Source organism: Hemicordylus capensis, chromosome 5 (genome assembly GCF_027244095.1).
Source record: "Hemicordylus capensis ecotype Gifberg chromosome 5, rHemCap1.1.pri, whole genome shotgun sequence".
Taxonomy (NCBI): domain Eukaryota; kingdom Metazoa; phylum Chordata; class Lepidosauria; order Squamata; family Cordylidae; genus Hemicordylus; species Hemicordylus capensis.
In genome coordinates this window covers 46,231,678-46,249,896 of record NC_069661.1, presented here as the reverse complement: position 1 = coordinate 46,249,896, position 18,219 = coordinate 46,231,678, and the positions used below count along the sequence as shown (strand labels likewise).

The 18,219-nt window shown below is 40.6% G+C and overlaps 2 protein-coding genes across 2 annotated transcripts in view; one reads left to right on the top strand and one right to left on the bottom strand.

Moving 5' to 3' along the window:
* NUDT6 (nudix hydrolase 6) overlaps nucleotides 1–12,346 on the top strand; it is a 28,222-nt gene extending 15,876 nt beyond the window's left edge. The window contains exons 4-5 of the mRNA XM_053256593.1: nucleotides 5,249–5,303; nucleotides 9,632–12,346. Of these exons, the coding sequence (XP_053112568.1) occupies nucleotides 5,249–5,303; nucleotides 9,632–10,035 (459 nt within the window). The 3' untranslated portion in view covers nucleotides 10,036–12,346. The remainder of the gene's footprint in view (nucleotides 1–5,248; nucleotides 5,304–9,631) is intronic.
* The window catches only part of FGF2 (fibroblast growth factor 2), a 38,551-nt gene continuing 30,831 nt past the window's right edge, over nucleotides 10,500–18,219 (bottom strand). Inside the window, exons 2-3 of the mRNA XM_053256595.1 lie at nucleotides 12,517–12,620; nucleotides 10,500–10,685 (exon numbers count right to left, since the gene is read on the bottom strand). Of these exons, the coding sequence (XP_053112570.1) occupies nucleotides 10,500–10,685; nucleotides 12,517–12,620 (290 nt within the window). The remainder of the gene's footprint in view (nucleotides 10,686–12,516; nucleotides 12,621–18,219) is intronic.

Genomic DNA, 18,219 nt, shown 5'->3' with positions numbered 1-18,219 from the left:
CCCCAAGAAGTCTTTTCATATTGCCCTGTCCCCTTCATTCTTTCCAGCAATATTGCCCCCATGTTATTGGAGGGGCGGGTAAGTTGGAAACAAGATCCTTTGGGAAACAGATCCCCCTCCCCTGTAGCTGTTGTCCTCTGATTTTCTGCCTATGGTACAGGATTGCACTGTCAGTAGATTGTTCACTTTTCAATCTGACAGAGCCCCCAGGGTCATTTAGATTAGTTGCCAGTTGAATGTATAGATTGGCACACAAACTGTAAGTTGTAAATGGAGTACAGTTATAATTTCCACCTCAGGAAAATCCATACACCCCAATTTAGAAAGTTCAGGTTTTTTTCTGGGTGTACGAATGTGTATGGTGAATACTGTTTTAAGAGAGGAAAGTAATAACTATTCCTTTAAGAGAAAGGGTGCTTTAAAATAGAAAAGTGACTTCATGAAGAACCATATTGTACTTATTAAGGATTTGGCATCTTGCCTCTTTAAAAATTTCATTTGAAATTTGCCAACTGCTACGTTTAGATACAGAAATCTTAATGTAGATTTAGACACACACACACACACACAGACACACACACACACACAGACATCCCTACCTCAGAGCGGCCTCACAGGATTTTGTATTCCAGAGATGTGGCCAAATGTATTGAAAGTTCAAAGTAGGGTATACAATATGTTTACATAATGGTGCTCTGTGTTGTGTCAGAAGACTGTTAAGAGCTGCTTACATGATGTCATGACTAAAGCCAATTAAAATAGAGAAGTTTCCAGTGTCTGAAAACAGAGGCTAAAGGCCCACAAAATAAAATGTGTTTTCTGTCAATTGCTTTTATATTTATACAAGTTAAGAACATATTAATATGATGTGCAATGGTGGGAAAGCGCAGCGGAGGAGAGGAATCAAATCAAGGTAATATCTCCTTGGGCTTTATATATTTCCGCCTTTCTCATTTGGTGTGACACACGGCCTCCTATAGCTGGCCCCTCATTACCTTCTGGTAGCCAAGAAGCATTGCCTAGAGAGAATCCTTGTAAGCAGTGATGTCACTGTATTAGACAATGGATGTCACCATCATTGCATAGCAAGAGCATGGGGGGCGCGGGGGGGGGCGGGGCAGGAAGGTCGCCTTCCACAGCGTATAGTGCTAATGATAGGGACTAGATTTGCAATATTTGTTTGGAAATAATTCCTGGACAGAACTCTTAAAAGGGAGTGGGGGGGGACACATTTTAAAACTCTACTTTTCTGACGTGGATTGAAAAGAATGCCTGGCAGTGGAGCTTGGTGACCATTTCACACATTTTTCTCTATAGTATTCTGTGCACAGGAGAGGGTTAGGAATGTTTCACCTCAATAAACACAATCATATATGTGAAATAAATATGACAGTAACACAAGTGCAGGTGAGAAATGGAAGAAACCTGTATTAAGTGCTTATCTTAATAATAGTTTATAAAATGGCTGTTTAAATACAGTTGGACTTGGCATTTCTCCCCTATACTTGGTGTGTCTTATTGCTGCCTTCAGCAAACCATCGCTAGCTTTAACAAGTTCTAGTAAGTTCCCTACCTTTTGCTATCCCTACAACTGGACTAAATTTGGTCTAAATAGGTTTGACCTAAAGTTAGCCCACTTGCACTTCAAACATTAATGCATCTACCCTCTTGAATTGGGGTGGATGACATCATCGCAAACTATGCGTTGAGGTGTTACTACAACTGTACCAATTTGGTCCAAATCAGCTCCCACTTGCACTTCAAACATTCACGTGCCCACCATCTTGAATTAGAGTGGATGACATCATTACAAACTATGCCCTTGAGCCGCCCTGTGTGTCCCTATACTTGTAGCAAATTTGGTTCAAATCACTTAGGTGGTTCACAAGTTAGTCCAATTGTGCCTCAAATGTTCACGTGTCCACCATCTTGAATTGGGGTGGGTGACATCATCGCAAACCCCCTGTGTGTTATTCATTACCACTATGCCAAATTTGGTTCAAATCGCTTAGGCGGTCCACGTTAGCCCTCTTGCAACTCAAACATTCACGCTTCTGCCATCTTGGATTGGCGTGGATGACATCATTACAAACTACACCATTGAGATGGCCCTATGTGTCACTCACTAGTGCTGTACTAAATTTGGTTCAAATTGGTTAGATTGTCCACATATTAGCCCACTTGAAGCTCAAACATTCGTGCATCCACCATCTTGAATTGGGGTGGATGACATCACAAACTATGCCATTGACATGTCCCTGTGTGTCCCTACCACTGTACTCAATTTAGTTGATATTGGTCCAGGCATTGCAAAGTTGTTTGGGGTGGCAGGGCACACACATGGACAGACTAGATGTTCCATGGAATGCTAGGTGACATGGAATGCTAGATGATCTCAAAAGCCTACTGGAAAGTAGGCTAAAAATGATCATAAGACCATAAGAACATCCCTTCTGGATCAGGCCCAAGGCTCATCTAGTCCAACTTCCTGTTTCACACAGTGGCCCACCAGATGCCACTGGAAGCCTACAGGCAGGAGTTGAGCATGCCCTCTCTCCTGCTGTTCCTCTCCTGCAACTGGTACTCAGAGGCATCCTGCCTTTGAGGCTGCAGGTGGCCTATGGCCCTCCAACTAGTAGCCAATGATAGACCTCTCCTCCATGAGGTTACCCAAACCCCTCTTAAAGCCATCCAGGTTGTTGGCTGTCACCACTTCTTGTGGCAGAGAACTCCACAAGTTGAGTATGTGTTGTGTGAAAAAGTACTTCCATTTGTTGGTCCTAGATTTCCTGGCAATCAATTTCATGGGATGACCCCTGGTTCTAGTGTTACGTGAGAGGGAGAAGAATTTCTCTGTATCCACTTTATCCACACCATACATGATTTTATAGACCTCTATCATGTCTCCCTGCAGTCGTCTTTTTTCTAAACTAAAAAGCCCCAGGTGTTGTAGCCTTGCCTCATAAGAAAGGTGCTCTAGGCCCCTGATCATCTTGGTTGCCCTCTTCTGCACCTTTCCCAGTTCTACAATGTCCTTTTTTAGATGTGATGACCAGAATTGTACTCAGTACTCCAAGTGTGGCCACACCATAGTTTTGTATAAGGGCATTATAATATTAGCAGTTTTATTTTCAATCCCCTTCCTAATTATCCCTAGCATGGAATTGGCCTTTTTCGCAGGTGCCACACATTGAGTTGACAGTTTCAATGAGCTGTCCACCACAACCACAATATCCCTCTCCTGGTCAGTCACCGACAGCTCAGATCCCCTCAGCATATACTTGAAGTTGGGGGTTTTCGTACCAATGTGCATCACTTTACACTTGCCAACATTGAACCGCATTTGCCACTTTGTCGCCCACTCGGAATCCAGGGTAACAGGGTAGCTTTTGAACACTGAAACAATGTAGCTACAATGCCTAGAGAGAAGCACCAGAAAAATTGGTAAAATTCATTAAAACAATCTTCCTGCTTTAATTTCTGGACATGTTGTGTCCAGGATGACACTTTTCCTACATCCTGTGCAGGATATCAACTTCCTGGACTATCCAGACCAATCCTGGACATGTAGAAACCCTAAAAGTGATATTCTCTTCCCCCTTGTCTATATCTCATAGCAGCTGCCTGACAGTGACTGGTAAGAACACACAGGCATTGCCCAGATAACCTTTAATTATCTGTGCGTGCGTGCGTGCGTGCGTGCGCGCTCTCTCTCTCTCTCTCTCTCTCTCTCACACACACACACACACACACACACACACACACACACACACGTATGTATCATGTAAATTCTTGTCAAATTATTTGTATACCAACTATGGACAAATCATCAACATAATCAGAATGATTTGGAGGGAATCAGAACTTTATACCTGTTTTAGGGAACATCTTTTTTCCTTGCAATCTAACCTGGTTTTTATAGAATATGCCATGCTTTTTACCTAGAAGCTACTCTGAGGGCTTTGTGGGGCCATGCAGTGGGTTACAAATAAAAATGTGCCTGGTCTTATTTGTAAGTAATGACTTCTTGTTGCCAGGATCAATTACATAGTACTGAGATCGTAATCATCAAGGGGTTTTTTTGTGTTATGGAATCTGAATTATAGAGCAAATGATTCATCAGATGAAACACAAGAATCTCAAGTTTTATTTTTCTGATGCATGAAAACAAACAACACATTGCACATATTGATTACAGACACAAAGAAAACTGTATAGCCAGTGTAATATGGAACAGTACTACAGTCATTATCTCTTTTTAGAGCATGTACTGACTTATCTTGTAAAAAGCAAACACTGAAGTAGAATACACTGATGATTAAATATTAGATTATATAGACCTCAATCCACCATAGATCAACTTATGTCCATTGAAATCAATAGATTTAGCCATGTCTAGCTCTGTGTTGGATTGTGGCCATAGAATACAACTACTAATAGCAGCTTCTTTAATGTCCCCTTTACTAGTTTAACTTGTTAATGAGCAGCAATGTTGCAAGTATAAACCATCTAACAGTTATTAGACAAATCAGTAGGTGTTTTCCTGCAATGTATTGTGTAGTGTAGACATTTAGTTGTCTTTGGTGATCACATTTGCAAAAACAAGAGTTAAGAAAGTATAATGGCGATAAGATACACGTCTTCCAAAATGCATAAATAAAACATAAAAAGATAAAAACAGATGTTCAAAGATAGCAAACATTTTGATGTGACACATTAGTCTCGGTGCTATAGAGTAGTAGCTGAAATGTGCTCTTAAATACAATAACTCAACATCATGACTCAGCAAAACTGACAGCAATTAGCCATTCCTAGTACAGTGCCAATCAGCCAATCATGTTACAAACCCCCAATGTCGCATAATAGGAGGGAGAGAGTAAAAATTCCCACTCTCACATAAGAGTGCTCCTCCTCTTAAGAGAACCCCTTGCCTTGTGCCAAAATGTTTTGGTACCAGGGAGCCAAAGCGTTTCAGCGCTTCTCCAAAGAGGCCACGGAACGCTTCAGGCTCATCCCTACTGTACACCACCAAGGCTGATGTATCACATTGAAAAGTTTACTATCTTTGAACATCTGTTTTGTTTTTTGTTTTTTTGTGTTTTGTTTTTTGTTTTATTTATGCATTAAAGAGGTATTTGGAAAAGAAAAACAAGAGTTTATAATTAAGAACCAGTCAGCAAAGAATATTGTTTTTGTTCCTCATGTGGGGGGAAAGGAAATGATTACCTTATTTTTATTCCCCTTTAAGACTACAAATGTATGGAAGTTCCCAGGAGGATTGTCTGAACCAGGTGAAGACATTGGTGAGTTTGTGGTAATTATGTTGTAAGCCATACTATCCCCAAAGCATAAAATTTGCACAATGTATGGCCTGTGTTGATTCCACACTGTTGTCTGTCTGCAGCACAAATGAGTGGAAATAGGCAAGATCATTTGAGTGGGTTGATAATGGCAGAACTTACAAACTGGAAGGCTCAAATAGGCAAAAGAAGCATAGCCAGATCCCTCCAAACAAATGATGCAGACCTCCCCTCATAGTACATCAAAATTTTGTCATATTGTTGTTAATAAACACATCTTCTGAATTGATTAATATAGACAAGGTGATATCTTACATCTAAAAGAATAATTTAGTAAAAAAAAAAACAACCATCTGTTCCGAGATAGTAATCCTTATTGCATTCTTGACAGGTACGCCTTGTCATTAAATATTTACTTGAAAATAAGTCCCAGTGATTTTGGTGAAATTACTTCTAGGTTAAGTAAGTATAGGTTGCAGCTTAATCTAATAAAATACGCTTGGTATCTACCAAGGTGTGCAATGATTTGTGATTAGACAGTCACTAAGATTATGCACACGACCAGTAGCGGGAGGACAGGCAGGGTTGAATCTACCTTCCCCCCCAGATGATCTTTACACTGTCCTTTAGCACGTAGCCATGCACCCACACGATCTGCTCTGATGGCAGCAGCATGGATCTCCGTCTCCAAGAATCCCAAGATGCACCGTGAGACCAGCGCTATGCACTGGGGATTCCCCTTCAAGCCAGGCATTCTAGGTGCCAGGCTCTGTTTATGCTCAAGCTGCATGAAGCCTGAGCATACAAATGACCCTAGATCTCAGGTAAAGGGCACAGTTGCGCCCTTTAACCCAGGTAAAAGCCTGGGTAAAAAACTTGGACTACTGTGGGAGGCAGTGCTGGGATCAGGCCCAATCCTGGCCCTTCACACAAGCAGCCCTACCCAGGTAGGGCTGCTCATGTGAATAGCCTTACTGGCAGATCAGCAATCTAACAGCACAACAAAGCTGTCAAGCAACTTTTGGCCAACACTGCCACAATGTAGAATGGATTCTGTGTGATAACCCTTACTATTCAAACTTGCCCTGCGTTGCTTCACAAGTTTTGTAGCACCTTTGTATCAGATAACATACATAGCTTAATGACTATGTCATATTATTAATGTTTCTTAATGTCTTTAAAGTGGGAAATTTGTTAAATGATAACTACATTTATTAGTAAATAGCAGCATTTAGATCTCTAATGTGATTCTAATAGCATTTTAAGTAGCTTTGAAGATTCCCAGTGTCTTTGGATGAGAGGGGAAGACTTAGAAGAAGGAATGCACAAGTGTGTGGGATACTCATAACTGGAAAAGGGGGAATATCCGAAGTGCTGAAAAGGTTTTATTGCAAAATGGATAAGAATGTTCATGTCAAGAAACCAGCTTTAGAGGAAGTAGTGTCTTATAATATTTTGCTTAACATGTTTACATCCAAATGTTACAAGAGCTTGTCTCTCAAAACACATCATGCGTGATCATCCTTATCCAATTTTGCATTAATAATATTTTCAGCCCTTTTAAGTTTACCCCTCCTGTTGTTTTAATTTATATTAGTGCTGCTTTTCTTCTATTCTCCTCCTGATTACCAAATCATGTTTTAGCAACTGGGCAGCATTAAATCTGAAGGAGACCATAGAATGTGGAGGCAAGTAGGTCAGTAATTTAGAACCTTAAATTCAAATCTTTTTTTGTTTCTTGCCCTCAAATGAGGAATATTCTGAACAAAAACCACTGAGAAAAATATTTTTTGTTGGTGACTCTGAGCATGTAAATGAGCAATCTTAATCCTATGGCGATGTCAAAATGTGAGAAATACCATAACTGTTTTATAACAAATAAATTAGGTAATTCTGTGTCCACTGAAACCCCAACACACGGGCATATTAGTTGGAAGTAATTCAAATCCATGAGTCCACATATGTTTATAATGGTGATGTAAATGATCACCTTTAGGCAATGACTAGACGGCTTATAAATATACATAATTTCAGTGGCCTTGTGCACATGTACTTCTATTGCTAGGCTAGACCTTGCTGCTTTTTCTGGAACTCTTATTATTTACACTGAGAAATGTATTCGGATTTATTCCCTTCACCAATAGAGGGGGCCCTTGTTATTCATGGAGGTTCTGTTCTGGCCTACAGCCGTGGATGACAAAACCAAGGACAATGAAACCTTAAGTCAATGGGAATTGGGTGGTTAGGTTCCAGAGCCCAGGAAAATGACCAAAAATCACCAAAAAGACAGGGTAAAAGCAAAAAGAAGAATGGAGCACAGCACTCTACTTTGGCCACCTCAGCTCTCCTGCTCTCCAGCTATGCCCCCATTTCTCCAGTAATGCATAATCATGACATTTCCTCACCCCACTGTTGAAATCCAGCACTTAGCAGCACAAGCCCTTTGACTTGATTGGTTGGCAGGTTGGCCAAAGAGGCCGCACACAGAGGAGTGTGTGAGAATCAAGGAGGGAGAGGAGAATCAATTTTCAATGGATAATTAAAATCAATTTTAATGTTTAATTTAAATTGAATTTTAATTGCAATTTAAATTAATAAGTACTGTAATCAAATTAAAATTATTTTTAATTTGAAATTTTTAATTAAAAATAGAATTTCATCAACATTAAAATTAAATTTATAAAAGTGATAATTAGCATCTTATGAGGGCAGCATAATGCTGTAAGAGGCTCCAGAAAATGACTCCAAGCAGCTCCACAGGAATGGCTCAAAAAGACTCCACAGAAATGGCTCCAAAAAGCTTCTAAAAGCTCCAGAGCAATTGCTCCTGAATGCTCCCAATGACTCTCTAAGGATACCGAATGCTACCCAAAATGGCTTTTAGAGGCACAAAAAGCTAAACATGCAGACCAAAGCAATCTACTTTCTCCTCCAAATGTCTCTCACAACCCATGAGCACTTGCAGCAAAAGCACAACTATGAAAGGCAGAACTGCATTGCTGAAAACCACGGATATGCAGTCACATCCTACAAATGACAAGGTTGGGTATATCTTGTCCAACCACAGATACACGAAGCCATGAGTGCTGAAACTGCAAGGGCCACCTGTATATAAAAACTTCCACAAGCAACATTTGTAGATATTAACAGATTCTGTACCAAAATTAAATGTCCATATTAACATTTAAGATGAGACTTGGGCACATTTGACTCTTTTTGTGCACAATGAATAGGCCACAGGCCTAGAGCATGTAAAAGACTTCCTACCCAATGTAAATGTTCCAGTTTGTTGTTCTAGGCTTTATAATCAAAATAGCTTGGAAGTTACTGTAGCAGAAAGTTATTGGAATCTATAGGTCTGTCTGCCATAGACAAACATTTTTGCCAATTGTGTGGATCTTGGGAATCTGGCTCACTGTTTTCTCCAAATTTGAGTTGAAGTATATTGACATTTTATGACCCAACCGCCAGACTCAAGTTTTCCTGGCTTCTACAACATTGCCAGCTGGTCCAGAAAAGCAACCCTGTCAGTTTCTAGAGCCACATGTACATGGCCAAAAATACTAATTTAACTATGGTGATTGGTTGATCACAGATCAGGTATTAATATATCTGTGGTATTCTATTGATACTGTAATCAAGTCAAATGCCCAAGTCTTCATATTCTGCCATGGCCTTGAATAGGTGATACAGTACGGAGATGTCTGCTGTGTCCCAGCTGGTTTTGCTCACTTCAGCATTACCGAGGATGCATTCTGAGTTAAAAATAATGCTTTCCATAAATTCAGTCTTTTGTCAATAATTCCCAAGTGGTGGCTCAGTTGCCCAAAAGTCTTGTAAAAGGCTGGTGGAGTTAACTTTTCAGTGAAGGTGCAGGCCCTACAGGTATAAAATTCTACTGGAGAATTTCCTTCAAAAAGTTGAGACCACCAGGTTAAGTAGTGTTTTATAGCTCAATGCTATTCATATTGTACCTAAAATTAAATACTGATAGCTCAGGTTTAAGAAGCACAGCAAACCTCAATAGAAAATGGTTTGCTAGTTGCTGTGTAACATTTAATTAAACTTTTCAGGTATGTACGATTTGAAATGAAACTATATACAATGATGATTTTAGAATATCATGAGGAAAATAGCCAGTTTTTAAAATAGATGTTTGGCTTGATCTGATGGGGAGCGGGGAGTGCATGCACACACATCTCCCAGGACTGAGAGTCAGATTCAGTAGCTGGGAGTGGGGAGGATGGAGGGGGAAGGACTGAATCATGAAGACAGCTCTCAAAATGTAATTTCTGACTAAAAGTAGCATAAGTATCCTTTCTTCCTCTTAGGAAACACAGCAGTTCGAGAAGTTTTGGAAGAAACGGGCATAAAATCAGAATTCAAGTCCCTTCTCAGCTTACGGCAGCAACACAGACACCCCGGAGCCTTTGGGAAGTCAGATATGTATATTATCTGCCGCCTGCAGCCTTCCTCTTTCAACATCAGTTTCTGCCAGCAGGAATGCCTGAGGTGTGAATGGATGGAGCTAGCTGAGCTTGCCAAGACAAAAGACACTACTCCAATCACCAGCAATGTAGCGAGACTACTTCTGTATGGTTACAAGGAAGGGTTTGATAAAATTGATATAACCATGAGGGAATTTCCAGCGGTATACTCGGGTCTCTTCTATAAGTTATACCACAGACAGTTGCCAGAGCACTATAGAAACATGTCTGACTTACCAAAAATTTAGTTGTTGTTTTTTTGTAATGAAGGATTACATGTATTAAAATATCTTATACATTTTGTTCCAGATAAAACTCAGTACTTGTCTTTTACCTTCTAAAAGGTAACATATATTATTTCAATTTAAATGCTAAATTTTTGTTAATGCACAATTAAATCCCAAACCAAATCTTGTAATTCTATCCCCAAACCATCAAATAAAAAAACAAGTATAATATTAAATTGGAAATAAATGTGTATAGGTACTCCATGCTGGCACATTCACAAAGATTTATACATGCTGAAAGGCACAATAATTCCAGGAAACACAGCAAGTTGAAGGTTACAATATACACAATTCTATATCGTAATAATCTGGAATCAGTCAGCAAATGTAGTTGATCCTGGCAAACACTTGGTCACATTTTTCTGTCTTGTGAGGAGGGGGAAGTCTACTGCTGTTATGGCATATTATAGATTCTGCCACTGAAGTCAACACTTGGCAGACATTGGAAGGAAAAGGATAGCTTTCTGTCCTCGTCCAGTTTTCGGTCCGAGTTTGTATTGCCCAGTTCGTTTCAGTGCAACATACCAATCACTATATTTTCGAGACCGATATGTATTGTAGTTATTGGATTCCAAACGTTCAAAGAAGAAGCATTCATCAGTTACATATTTCTGAAAATGAAGAGAGAATAAATTATTCATAATCGCCGCCTATCATCATGAAAATTATTTTCCTATCTAATCAAAAGTATTAAGCATTTGGTTAATTTCAATCATTTAGCAGAACCACTGTGTTTATAATAAAGCCATTTAACACTTTATATCTTCTAAATTCCCCATCAGAATAATCTCAAATGTTTGGGATTTAACATGACAGCTCCATATCACAGATTAACATCCCTCCTACTGCCTTATGTAAGAGGAAGAGCAATGGTGGCAACTCTTTGGGGACAGGGGACCATCTTATTTACTTTTCTATGTAAACTGCTTTGAGAACTTTGGTTGAAGAGCAGTATTTAATATTCGTGGTAGTAGAAAGTTGTCATCCAAGATTCTCCCTGGTATCCCAGGTTGAGGCAGTGGCCAGAAGTGCCTTCTATCGGCTTCGGCTGATACGCCAGCTGCGTCCATTTCTTGAGATAAATGACCTCAGAACAGTGGTACATATCCTGGTAACTGCCCGACTAGATTACTGCAATGCACCCTATGTGGAGCTGCCCTTGTATGTAGTCCAGAAACTACAGTTGGTACAGAATGCGGCAGCCAGGTTCGTCTCTGGGTCATCCTGGAGAGAACATGTTACCCCCATATTGAAAGAGTTACACTGGCTGCAAATAAGTTTCCGGGCAAAATACAAGGTGCTGGTTATAACCTATAAAGCCCTAAATGGCTTGGGACCTGGGTATTTAAGAGAACGATGTCTTCATCATGAACCCCACTGCCCATTGAGATCATCAGGAGAGGTCCGCCTGCAGTTGCGACCGGCTCGTCCGGTGGCTACTAGGGATGTGCACAGACCACGGAGGCACAGTCCAACGCCGGGGGTGTGTGTTGCTTTAAGGGCAGGGGGGTTGTACTTACCCCCCCCGCCGCCGCTTTCCCCCCTCCGGTGCTCCATTTTCAAGCAAAATCTTTGGGGCGTCAGCAGTCCTCCCTGCCCCCTTGTTGCCTCCTAAAAGTGGAAGTAACTCCCGCACATGCACCTGCTGCTGCCGCGTGCACACTGCACATGTCACAGTGACATGCGTGCGGCAGGTGCATGCGCAGCACTTACATCCGCTTTTAGCAGGCAACAAGGGGGCAGGGGCGGCAGGGAGGACCACTGCCATCTCAAAGATTTTGCTTGAAAAATGGAGCGCCGGAGGGAGGAAAGCGGCGGGAGGGGTAAGTACAACCCCCACCCCACCCTTAAAACAACACACACACACCCGGCGTCAGTCCGTCGGCCTCTAAAATGGCCTGCGAACCAGTTCGTGCACATCCCCAGTGGCTACTTGGGACGGGCCTTCTCCACTGCTGCCCCAAAGCTTTGGAACGTGCTCTCTGCTGAAAAAAGAGCCTCCCCATCTCTGACAACTTTTTAAAAGTCTTTAATTCACATCTGTTCACCCAGGCTTTGAATTAAATATTGTTTTAATAGTTCTAAGGTTTTAAAATATTGTTTTAAAATTTTAAATTGTTGTAATGTTTTTGTCATTTATTTTGTTTTAACTAATGTTTTAACTTTTCTGTTATTTATTTTGCTTTGTTGTAAACCGCCCAGAGATGTAAGTTTTGGGCAGCATAAAAATATGTTAAATAAAAATAAGTAAATAAATATGCTTGATCACCAATACTTCTTAATCACTGCCCCAGTTCTGAAACTACTACTCATTTGCAAATCCAATAAAACCCAAGTTTAGGAGTTTTCCAAAAATCCAATAACACACTATCAAGTATTAGAATTTTTAAAATACATATAATTATGCAAGGAGAAAATGAAAAGCAATTGGCATTTGCTTACCAGTGCTAACAATCTGCCATCTTCACTCATAGCAAGGAAACGGTTTGCACATACACCTTTGATTGATACTACACCTCTCTCTTCTGCCTGAAGTAGTAATTTGACTAGATAGGAAGAAAGACAATGTCAATTTTCAAGTAGTTCCCTTGTTTACAGAGTGCAATGTGTTGCCCAAAATTAAGCAGAGGTCTACACAAAAGAATTTAATTTTTATAAATGTATATACTGTAAGAAAAGAAGAGGACGCCCAGCAGCAAGATAGATGGACTTGATTATGACAGCAATGAATGCACCACTGAGAGAACTTAAAGGCCATGTTGAAGACAGATCATCCTGGAGAGAATCTATCTATGTGGTAGCTAAGAGTCGACACCGACTTGACAGCACTTCATCCATCCATCCATGCTGTGAAAAACAAATTAGATGTGTCATAGTTATTAATAAATCAGTTACACATCTGTTGAGTTTTCACACCCATATATAGCAGAAATAGAAGTCTAAAATTTGATGAGGTGCCCTTTCTTGAAATATCCTAGATTCCTACCTCAAAATCAGAAGCAATATCCCAAGACAATCCCAAATCATCCAGCCTATAAAATTGATGGCTTGTCTCTCCATATTTATATTAAAGATAATATAAAATAGACACCTATGGTCTTAAAATGCAAATGCATTAAGCTATAATACACATACTAATTTATACCTATTTGAGATCTGATATAGATATTCAGTATGATTTTACATAATTCCCTCAGAGGCTTAAACTGGCACTTGAATTGATTTATTCTTTAAAAAGCTTAATTTTACAAAGGTCATACACCAAACATTCCATTATTAAATAAATGGTTCTTCTGGAACCATTCTCCCAAAAGAAAAGTGTTATGTAACTTTTTAAAGTATGCCTTCCAGTAAAGATGTGTAAGAAGAGAGACATCCAAAATCTGCTGATATTTACAGAAATTATCAGCACTGGGTTATAAAAGTCTATCTTGGAATACAAAACTGAAAACTAGTCTGTAACTTGTTGGTTGACATTCAGACTAAATTACTCATGAGTCGCCCGCTGGCTTACAGAACAGGGAACCGCTGATCCAAGCAAGAGGCATGCACGCTGCTGGTGAGCCACTCAAAAGACCGCCTGTGCTGTTTGTGAAGGGGGCTCTGCTCCATGGCTATTAAAAGTGTGTCACTGCAACTGCACAAAAGCACAAGAGAGCTTTGGAGTGGCTCACAGGCAGTTTGTGTGCCTCCCACTTCAGCAGTTCTCTGCACAAAATGTAAGCCACTGAAAATAATGGGACCACTTTGTCATGACTAACCTGCCCCATTAATTTCAATTGGACTATTCATGAATAATTCAATCAGAATGTCAGCCCCTTTCATTTCACCACGGCTTACATTACTCTTTTAGAGGAAGGGAATTTATCTCACATTTGTGCCACATTCTGGGGCTGATGGCGTTCTTTAAAAAGTAAAAATGGACCTTCATGAAAATAGGGATAGAAACCAACTTATATCTGTGAATCACATCAAAACCGTCTAATATACTTTTACATCCCATCTTTTCCATGTAACATGGAAGCCTGTTTAGTCATAAACAGGTCCTTAACATGATTCATACAAACTGCTTCCGGACCTTGATTGTAACTTCAGTCTTAAGAATTATATGCAAATTACCTAAAATAAAATTTTTATTGAAGCCATATATTTAAACCAAAACTGTTTCAGAAGTCTGGAATGTAGCTTCTACTGATGGAAAATGTGGTATATACTCTTCCAAGGGGGAAACTATAGATAGATGTGGATTTTCCAATATCTATCCAAGGGGGAAACTATAGATAGAATAAATATGGTATTTTCCCTCACTAGGAATGTGTATGACTTTGATAGGAAAAATGGCTAGCATTTTAACCAGCTCTCTTTGCTCTTCTGCTTTTATGCATAACTTCAGCCTCTCAAGGCTCCCCCCACCCCGCAAAGAACTGCTTATAGATGTCCCAAAGGTATCTGATTGGCCACTATAGGAAGCACTAGACCGACCTTTGGGATATGATCTAGCAGGCCTAGTCTTATTTTCTTTTAATTAAATAAAAAATCTGTTCTTTGTTGCACCCATCTGCTTGTCTTACGATGTGTGTTCTGCGGAAACTGGGGGTGGGTAACTTAGGGCAGTTTTCTTTTTTTTAAATAAGAATTTTTATTAAGAAATAGACCAAAGAGGACAAAGACAAATCACCATAAAAACAATGTAAAACCAATCATTTTTCATGATGAAAAACCATTTTTCTAATTAATTACATCAGTAAAGAAAAAGTATCTAGAACAAGATAAAGCAAAAGAAATTCAGACTCTTAGAATTGTAAAATCTAATCTGATTAGCTTCTTGTAAATTACATATCAAAAACACTATAAATCAAATCCAGAAAATGGGAACAAAGTTTGACCATAATGAATACTGTAATTTATAAAAGGTTCCCAAACAGACATGAATGATTCAGTAGGCATGACATGTACATAAACCGAAACTTTTGAAACTGAAGCATAATCCCACACTTTCAAAAACCAATCGTTTAAGGAATGGATTTCCAAAATACGCCAATTAGATGCATATATAATCCTGGCCGCTGTAATCATATATAAACACAATTCGTTTGATTTAGCAGCAGAGGCGTAACTAGGGAAAATAGCGCCTAGGGCAAGCACTGAAATTGTGCCCCTGTCCAAACAGGAATGATGGGACTTGTAGTCAACAATGTCTGGAAATCCCCGTTAAAAGGAACACTGTACCATCTAGACATGGTTGTTGATCAAAACCTGAAAACATGAGCCATCTCTGTAAAAGACTTAGAACAACAGTCAGGGGTTATTCGAGGATTCCAAGTGTCATTTTCTCTGTCTCATCTCATTCTTTTTTTAAAAAACATGACTTTGTCCTAGAGGATCACCTGCCCAAATAGCCACTAGCAAAATAGGGGAAGAAGAAGGTGGTGGGGGTGTGTGTGTGTGTCTATAAACAAGTGAATGATTCCTGCCAGCCTTTGTCTTATGATGACTGTTGGCGCATGATGGGGTATATGTGCATTCACCACACTAGCGCTTACTTTGACACCAAGAGGGAGGAGGATACATTAGTTTGCCACACTAGACAGAGGAATTTGCAACAGGAGCAGACAGCCAAGTTCTGCCAGGGCCAAAACCAGCCCCTGCCAGACTAAGAAATCATTGTAATTTGCCCCTTCCTGTCACAAGCAGTGTGCTGTTCTTTTGTTATTGACTCTAACTCTCAGATATCCCAGTCGTGGATGGAAAATTCAGGGTCGATTTACAAAAGACACATTTTCTACATGGAAGTTTCTTCTGTGCAGGTGTTGTGCAGAAACCCATGAGTAGTGACCACCAGGGGCATAGCAAGGTTGGAATTGGCCAAGATGCGATTTTAAAATGGGCCCCCAGCCCCTCAAAGTCCAGGGCCTCCACACACCCCAGGCCCCCAAGGATTTAAGTCTGATATTTCAAAATAAGTATGCTGCCTGGAAATACATTTCACTGAATACACACACGCACACTTCACAGTATATAGTGATATACATTGAGTACTATATATTTGTGCTACTTTTAATGCCTAGAACACACTAGCAACACTAATTATTAAAATGGCCCCCTCGCTGCAGATTAGCAAAGGAGACTTTCAACCATGCAGGGTGAGCCTATGTTTGTTTTCTCAGAATTCTGAACAAATTCAGTAAAGTTTGATTCCAGGAGGTTTTTCACACGAGGCTTTTAAAGCCCTTTAACACACATCTCCTCTGGAATGGAGGTGCTGCATTCACATGTTGGCCAGATTTACCCTGAAGTCCCTGCAAGTTATTGGGGAGCAGTTCACACACAAGAAAAATAAAATAAAATAAAATAAAAGCACAACACATGCTTCACAGTTCTCACTCAGACCTTCTGGGTTGCAAAACAACTTGAACATAAGTGCATTTATGAATGAATGAATGAAAATAAATAAAATATACTTGTTCCAGAAGTTTTTGTAATTTTCTGCCCTGAAACAAGCCACTTATAGGCCTTTTTAGATAGTTTTTGTTTTTAAAGCCAGCACATTTTTCAGTCTGTTTTAAATTAAATATTCAGAGACTTCTCAGTCTCGCCCCACCCCCCATATCAAAGCCCTATGGCAAGCAGATTCCTATAGGGGTGGAGGGACCACAAAAAGGAATTCACAGCCTACCTGGCAAAAGCTGTGCTGGATGGTCTGGGCAGAGGGTCTGCTGCTGCTGCAGAGAACTCTGCCTGCTTCCTCCTTCCTGGCTTGCTTGGCCTGCCGACCGAGTACAGGCTTCAGGGAGGCCTACTCAGAGGCCTCTCTGGAAGCCCCGCCCACCCACCGATCAGCTGAGAGGCGGGGAGAGAAGAGCTCTGCAGTTTGCAGGTCTTGCCGATTCTAGGCCTCGCCGATCTGGAGCTGGAGGCAAGTGGCTGAGGGGCCCTGGGGCTGAGCAGGTGGGCAATGGGGTGGGGGTGGGAGGAACTGGCATGGCGCCCCCACCTCAGTGGCGCCTAGGGCACGTGCCCTGCCTGCCCCCCCCCCCCAGTTCTGCCTATGTTTAGCAGGAATATAAGGTTTTCTCATACTTAAAAGAAAAATTTCTGGAAGAAAGGGAATCTTAACTTCTAAGATTTGTTCAAACTTAGGACAGTGTTCCCTTAGGGATGTGCAGAACATTTCTATGCAAAATGGGCCGTTTCAAGTGTTTCAAGCTTGAAACAAAACACCCTTTAAATAAAGCGCCTGTTTCGAGCTTGAAGCAGAACCACCTCCATTTTGATTGAAACATTTTAGTGTTCTGAGCACCATTTTGGAGGTCTGCTTTCCCCTTGCTGATTGGTTTTCTGGCACTGGTTTCCGAATGGCTTGCAATCTCCTTGCTTCTTGGCTTGTTATTATACAAATCAAGTACTGTCATGGGAAACTGTGCCCCCACTGTTTGGGGAAGGGAAGAGGGACACAAAAGGAGGAAATTTCAAATTCAAAATGTATTCAAAGTGACTGGGAGGCAGAGAGAGAGAGGCCTTATACTATGCCTTCTTGAAGAAGAGGATACATCAGAGAAGGAGGAAGGAAGGTTTGATTTTGTGATTTTATTTTCTCAGCACTGAGTATAATATGCTGTGCTACTGCTGCTCTAACTATCTGGTTTTGCTGGATCTCAGATTGACAGAAGCAGAACTTGGGTTGCTTCCTTCCTTGAGTGGTAATTTGGTTTGTTTGTGAGATAGTTGTGGCAGGAACTGGACAGTAGCAGCTCGCTCTCGCTCTCTCTCTCTCTCTCTCTCTCTCTCTGTAAAATTTATTGGTGACTGCTGTGAAGAACTCCATGTCTGGCCTTCAGATTAACTTGTGCTTCAGTCACTGCTCTGGTCTGCTCTGCACTCTGCACTCTGCATTGCAAGGTCTACTCAGTCAAAATGTGGCTGAAATGGCTCTAGTTGGCTGTGCTGCTGTGGCAGCTGTTGCAATGCTAGGAAATAATGTAAGGAGTCATAATTGCGTGTGAGAGCAACTTGTGCCAATGATGTTACTACAGTGCAGGCACTGTGGCAGGCAGTGGATTCTGGGTCAGCGATTCTTTTTTGACCATTTTTGGCCTGTGTTTGAAATGTGTGTTCTGTGTTGAGAGGGACAGATTTCCTTTTACT